Below are 7,261 nucleotides of genomic sequence, written 5' to 3' on the forward strand. Positions count from 1 at the left end.
AATTTCAGATTGAGATAGAGGGGGAGATTCAAAAGAGAATCAAAATTTCACTTTCCCACCATTTTTTTTGAAAAAGGCGTTATTATTATATCATTATCTTCTTCTACAAGATCTCACGCAACAACCGACCTCAACAACAATGGCCGATTCAGATCACACTCACTTCGACGACAACGACGACGACGATGATTTCGAAGTTCCTCTCACTCAAACTCAATCACCAATTCTCAAACCTCTCTCACAATCCAATAGTCAAATCCAACGACCATCCAAGAAACCCAAAACCAACAAAACGACACCGTTCCCTGGTAAAGAGAACATTCCCCCTTCTGAAGGTTACGATATCGGTCACGGTAGCTTAGATTTTGTTCCTTCTACATTAGACTCTGATTCCACCGTTTGTTCCTCTTCTGTTTCGGAGCTGAAAAAGAGTAATAAACACGCTTATTTCAGTAATTCATTAGAGTCCAGGTTAGTTGCGTCCAGAAAAAAAGCTTTGGATTCGGAGGTGAATTTGTGTGACGAGTTTGGTAGTTCTGTTGATTGCCCTCTCTGTGGTGTTGATATTTCTAATTTAACGGAGGAACAGCGAAATCTTCATACTAACGACTGTCTCGATAAATCTGGAGAAGATGTAAGATTTTTGATACACACTCTTTTTAGTTTTTTTATTATTATTATTATTATCGATATTGATAACTATGCTATTAAATTGTGCATTAATTTTATGTTTCGTCGAACTTTATTGTTTAAGTTTGATAGGTTTTTATTTTTTGGCTGTAACTACTAACTAGCGTAACTAGCCTAGTGATGAAACTCACACACACAATGATGAGAAGTGGGGAATTGCGGGTTCGAACCTGCACCTTAACATATCAGATATCTTTATAGCAGTTTTACCATATGAGACGAAACAATCTTGATAGGTTTTTAATTAAGAAAGAAGAGGTTTGTAGTTACTAGGTTTTTTTTTTCCTCTTCTAGTTTATAAGTCAAAACAGATTGATGAGGTTGTGTGATTTGGCCGTGGAGTCAACATTCATGATGGTTGAAGATTTAAATGGTATAGCTTAATAATTTGTTATAACCTAATGATGTAAAATTCTTAATATTGTACGCAGGCTGTGCCTCCTAATGACGATGTGGGAGCTCAATTTGGGCCGAAAAACTCCCCTGTTGTTGAATGGATACATGGTCTCGGGTTAGCCAAGTATGAAGAAGTTTTCGTTAGGGAAGAAGTTGATTGGGATACCTTGCAATGGCTGACAGAAGAGGTGAGTTTATTTTATGTTAATTTTCTCATTGCATAGCATCAGTTTTAGGATCTTATCTTTGCCAGAGACTTATTCCTTTGAATTTATTTGATTGTTCTTTGATACTGCAATCAAAATTAGTCAGCAGCTTTAAAGCAAAATTTGAAAATTAGCTCTGTAGGCTCTTCTACAGTTCCACTTGCTGTAAAAGATCAATGTACCATGGCCAACCTAGTTGAGTCGAGTAATCATTTTGCAATTAGGCCTAGAGTAGCATTCTGAACAAGAGTACTTGCTGACATTTATGTTTTTAGAGATCTAAAAATATGTCTGGTTTGGATTTTTATATCTAATAATTAAGAGTGTCATAAATGATCGAAGACAAACATACTCCTGTTTGCATGAAATGTCTCTCTTTGCTTTGCTTCGTTGGTAAAGGTTTAAAGTTTCTGTTGATGGAGTTTTTTTTCCTCTTTACTTTTTGTACTTGAAGGATCTCTTAAACATGGGTATAACTGCACTTGGTCCCAGAAAAAAGATTGTACATGCTCTCTCAGAACTTAGAAGAGGAATCGCCTTAGGAACCTCCTCTTCAAGTTCAAGCGAGAAACATGAGGATGCTGAGGTTGAGCCTAGAAGGATTAGAAACCAGAAAGGCAAATTGCAACATGACAAATCTGAGCGAAAAGTTGATGGAACGGTCAAGCCAGCAGCAAACAAATTAATTACTGAATATTTTCCGGGATTTGCTACCAGTGGGAAAAAAGTTTCTGCCCCTCCTGTAGAACGAAATGAAACGACCACAAGTGGCTCGTCTGATCGAAAGCGCAAAGCAAAAAATATCTCAACAAGTACAAAGATTCGCGACATTCCTAAATGGTGTGCCATACAAGGAACACCTTTCCGAGTGGTAAGCAACATTTTATATTATGCCTGTTGATATTTTTTTTTTTTTATATTCTCCCTTTATGCATTTCCTTAAGACACAATATATTTCATGGACAGAAGAAAGCCTTTTTGAAACGGTCTAGAAAAATAATTCCATCTTTTACGTTACATAATGTATTTCTGATTCCTTATTTCCGGAAAAGGGGGTTTTCATGTGGGTTGTCATATCCAGTCAAGAAAAGTTTACCAGCTACCTGGATGGCAATTCAAACTGAGAATACCCCTCAATCATGTTTTATACAATGAATTCATCTTTAGACTAAGAAAAAACTATGTATTCCATTACCAATTTTGCCCTATCTTTTTTTGATGTGGATCTGAGTATCTGAGTAACACACTAACACGTTTAATTTATACAGGATGCTTTCAAATACCTAAGAGGAGATTGTTCCCACTGGTTTCTCACACACTTCCACATGGACCGTAAGTCTGTTTCTGCATGTGTTAAACATTCAATCTGTGTCATCTTCTCGGTTCAGTGACTGATTTCTCCCAATGAATGCCTTTCTGTGTCTATGCAATATAATATATATATATATATATATATATATATATATATATATATATATATATAGTTTGGATTGATCCTTGTTAAATATTCGTGAATTGTTTCAATTTGGTCAACCTCGAAATTCAAATTAATTTAAGTGCTATTTTCATTGACTTTAATTACAGTTTAGAATTTAAGTTTTGGCTTTTATGAATTAAGACCTCACCAATTTAGTACAATTTGGTAACAGTTTAGTTTTGGACAAGTGGTGTGCTATGTATGCTGTGCGAGAGACAATTCGAAAGAGAGAGTGGCAGTGCTGTGCATCGGACACATAGAAGCGTAAATATGTCATATAAAAGTGTGGATTGTCTTTTTCTAAACTACCTTTAGCTGTTTGGTGCCGGCTCCCCTACCCGAAAATTATTACAATCAGAGTCTCCAATGAATTTTATTGTCTCCATCACATGATAAAACTCATTGGAGACTCTAAATTTAAAACTATCAATAAATAAAATAATTTTTTTTCCCAGGTGTTTAGCTCCTTATTAGCAGATTATTACAATCAGAGTTCCAATTTGTACTTTGGCTGTTGGCTCTCATTTGTGAATGCAGATTATCAAGGTCTCACCAAGTCATTCAATCATGGAAAGATCTATTGCTCCTCTGTTACAGCCAGACTTGTAAATATGAACATAGGAATTCCATATGATAAATTACATATTTTGCCTCTAAACCAAAAGGTTGAAATAGCTGGTATTGGCGTGACTTGTTTGGATGCCAACCATTGTCCAGGTTCCATAATTATACTCTTTGAACCTCCAAATGGTAAGGTGAGGCTTGGACTGACTTCCTAATAAGCTTAATTATCGTTGGCTAGCTACCCATTGTTTCACTAGAACTGACCAGCTGGTTTTTGTTTTTGTTTATCTAGGCAGTACTTCATACGGGTGATTTTCGTTACAGTGAAGAAATGGCAAACAATCCTTTACTGCGGACATGTCCTATTCACACTTTAATTCTTGACACCACATACTGCAACCCACAGGTAAGTCCACATATGAATAATGAATGATCTCTTTCAAATCAAATGACACAATTGCCTGTATCAAGTGTTTGCTTTGGAACTTCCTTAATTTTATTTAAGTTCATTGACGTAATTAATTAACTTTGAAATTTTACTCTGGCTACCCAAGATAGTGTCAAAGTGAATTGATTTTCAATCTACTCTAACCAAACATGTTTTCTCGAGTCAACTGTTTGTTAGAGGCATTGGATTCTCTTACAGTTCCAACTATTTTCTTGCACTGTGATGAAATTTTGATCCATTTGTTTATTTCTTTTAATGAGATAACTTTTTATATATAAATATGTTTAAAAATTTAAAAGTTTTTTTTTTAAAAAATTTAAAAGTAACCGTTGAGAAATAAAGATATAAAAAATCATATCCTAAAAACCTTTTTAAAGATAAACTTCCAGAGTGCCAATGTGCATGTCTGACTTTGACAGTCATCACCATTTCCTACAGAAATATATTAATACCAATATGTTCTTTTTTTTTTGAAAGACCAATATGTTCTTTTTATTGTAAGATTAGGGTATTCAAGCTTATGTTTTACACTATAATTATAATATTACAATCGCCCGACGAAGTGTATTAAACTATTTTTTTTTTATTTTTATAAAATACATTTTTACCATTTAGCCTTTTTCTAATAATTTTTGCATATAGTCAGTACAAACATGTTTGCCTCAAATATGGTTTTTTTAAACAAATCTCTGATTTTATCATTTTTTTAGACTTCAGAAATAAAAAAAGTACTAATTTTTTATTCTTAAAAGCATTTTAGCAAGGACTAAGAACACATTATTTTAGTAAGTATAGGTATTAAACACACTTTTAAAGAGTGACAGATTCAAAAAAACATATTTTTAAGAGATCAAAATATATTGAAGCGGGAATTGAATATTTGTAATGTGTTTCATTGCAGTATGACTTTCCAAAACAAGAGGCTGTAATACAATTTGTTATTGATGCCATTCAAGCAGAAGCTTTTAATCCCCGGACTCTTTTTCTCATTGGCAGCTATACAATTGGTAGAGTTCAATTCATCTCATTCTGGATATTTATGATTCGTACTTAACAATCGTTTTCTTTGCCCTTTAGTATTTGTTTGAAACGTGTAATTTGATAAATAGTTTTGAAGTGTAGATTTGGCAGTTGTGTTTGTGGTAATACTGTCCAATTACAGGAAACTAATGAGAAAAAAATTACTTCCCCTTGTGTGTGCTTTTTATGTTTCTATAGGAAAAGAAAGACTATTCTTGGAGGTTGCTCGTTCGCTTCGCCAAAAAGTGTATGTGACAGCAGCAAAGTTACGCCTTTTAAAATGTTTGGAGTTTACAGAGGAGGATATGCAGTGGTTTACTTCAAATGAGCATGAAAGTAATATTCATGTTGCCCCTATGTGGACACTTGCAAGCTTCAAAAGATTGAAGCACATATCAAGTCAATATGCGGTGAGTGCTGCTGCCTGTTTCTCTATCACAACCATATGCTAACTTTTTGGTATTTTTCAATGTTGAAAAGGAACATATCTTAAAGCAGGCATGTCTTTATGTACAATACTGTCAATACATCTATCTACATATACTAATATTCTTTCTTGCTTCAATCTGATCTTGTCTGATAACTATTCCATGCCAAAATGCCTTGTTGGCTGATAAAGGATCCACAGTTGCTACCTGGTTTACCTGCTAAGCAGTTTTACAGCTTTCAAATGTGATGGTTGATACCGAATAACACAACTTTTTAGTTTTAATTTCACATTTCTAACCATCAGATGTATTTTTTTTTTTTATTCAGAGTCGGTTCAGCCTTATAGTTGCTTTCTCTCCTACTGGTTGGACATTTGGCAAAGGTAAAAAGAAGTCTCCCGGAAGAAGGTGGCAGCAGGGTACCATTATAAGGTGATACTTTGATTTCCTTTATTACTAGATTATTTTGGTTTTATTATTATATACTCCCTCCGGTCCTATTTACAAGAGAAAGTTGACTTTTTAGATACATTGAATAATGTATGTATCTAGTCAAGAACCTAAACCAAATACATAAATTATTTAATGTATCTAAAAAGTAAATTGTTTCTTGTAAATAGGACCGGAGGGAGTACTTATGGTTGAAATCTTGAATCATATACCTGCATTGCATCCTTCAAAACATGCCTCCTTTCTTTCTCTCTACTTCTGGTTGACAGCCTTGATGCATTTTGATTCTTACTCACTGAACTAGTTAATACTAATAGGGGCACAAAGGTTGTTTGAAAGAGTTTGCTCGCTTTCGTTAAGTTTGTTTAGCTATTTACTAACTGATATTTTCTTTTTTATCAGGTATGAGGTTCCTTACAGTGAGCATTGCAGCTTTACAGAACTCAAAGAGTTTGTAAATTTTGTATCTCCCGATAATATTATACCAAGTGTGAATAATGATGGACCAGAATCTGCCGATGCAATGGTTTCTCTCATGTCAACCTGATTTGTGCACCAAAAGGGGTTCAGTCTACCCTTGTGACATATGTGTGATGAGCATTAAGTAAAGGTGTAATGACTTTACAATACCTTTTACATTGAAGGACACATTTTGACATACTGATCAAGGCAATTTTTGAAAAAAAAAAAGAGAATCTGCTTACTTTTGTTTGTTTCAGCATATTTGAGAATCAAGTTGATTGATCAAATTTCATACTAGAGTCTACAATGTAATGTTTGCGCAATATGAACATCCGCAACTTCTATGCCAATCACTGTTCAGAGGCGTGTTTGCTGCTCTTCCAAGAGATTAAAATGTGAAAAGAGAAAAAAAAATATGTATTTTAGCAGAAGAGCTCATACCGCTGATTTTCATGCATAAGTGTCGAGGTTTTTGTCAACTGTAACAAATAATCTGAAGTGATTACTGTTTACAACATAATAAGTTTGTAAGTGTTTACATCCCCTTACCTGATGCTCTTCCAGCAAAACAATGGAGCTTGTGAAAGTTCTGGCTGCACTGCATCCTGCCAGTCTTACTACTTGGCTTCAATAGAGTCGTTATTGTTTGAGATCATGGACATTTGGTTGCTGATAATTATGATTAGTTATTTAAACAACCTTTGTAGTCTGTAATATTCTTAAATGTAACGCTGCTCTTGCATTTTAAATTCGCGGCCTCTTACATTCTTCTACAAGTGACCATATAATACTGGAATACAGCTATATTGCTGCTTATGATGCCTATAACATACTGATTTTATTAGGTTGTCATTCTCTATGGCTTTTCAAGGAGGTTATTTCATTTAACAGGAATGGAATAGTAACATAACACGTTATGCATCCTTGAATTTCATAAACCGTAAGTCACTGGCCTGTTTTTGAAACATATAGAAGTTCAACTAGTAACTCACTTTTTATATAAACAGGTAACTCACTTTCTTTTGCAGGCAAATGTTAGTAAGTGGGTCATTATGTCAATTTTCAAGATTTGAATCTTAAGCCTCTTTAAAACTCGTTTAATATCCATTATTTTAGCTAT

General features: G+C 34.2%; 1 protein-coding gene across 1 annotated transcript; it reads left to right on the forward strand.

Annotated features, from left to right (window-relative positions):
• Positions 1-135: 135 nt before the first annotated feature.
• On the forward strand, positions 136-6,993 carry LOC146942345 (sterile alpha motif (SAM) domain-containing protein). Its single transcript, XM_085756318.1, has 10 exons — positions 136-634; positions 1,122-1,274; positions 1,747-2,163; positions 2,561-2,624; positions 3,307-3,524; positions 3,626-3,739; positions 4,683-4,788; positions 5,000-5,211; positions 5,558-5,661; positions 6,082-6,993. Exons 1-10 carry the CDS (start codon positions 140-142, stop codon positions 6,224-6,226), a joined length of 2,028 nt encoding a protein of 675 aa, XP_085612444.1. The 5' UTR covers positions 136-139; the 3' UTR covers positions 6,227-6,993.
• Positions 6,994-7,261: the final 268 nt, after the last annotated feature.

This window comes from Medicago sativa, chromosome 3 (genome assembly GCF_051527215.1).
Source record: "Medicago sativa cultivar Bolivia chromosome 3, Bolivia_mono, whole genome shotgun sequence".
Taxonomy (NCBI): Eukaryota; Viridiplantae; Streptophyta; class Magnoliopsida; order Fabales; family Fabaceae; genus Medicago; species Medicago sativa.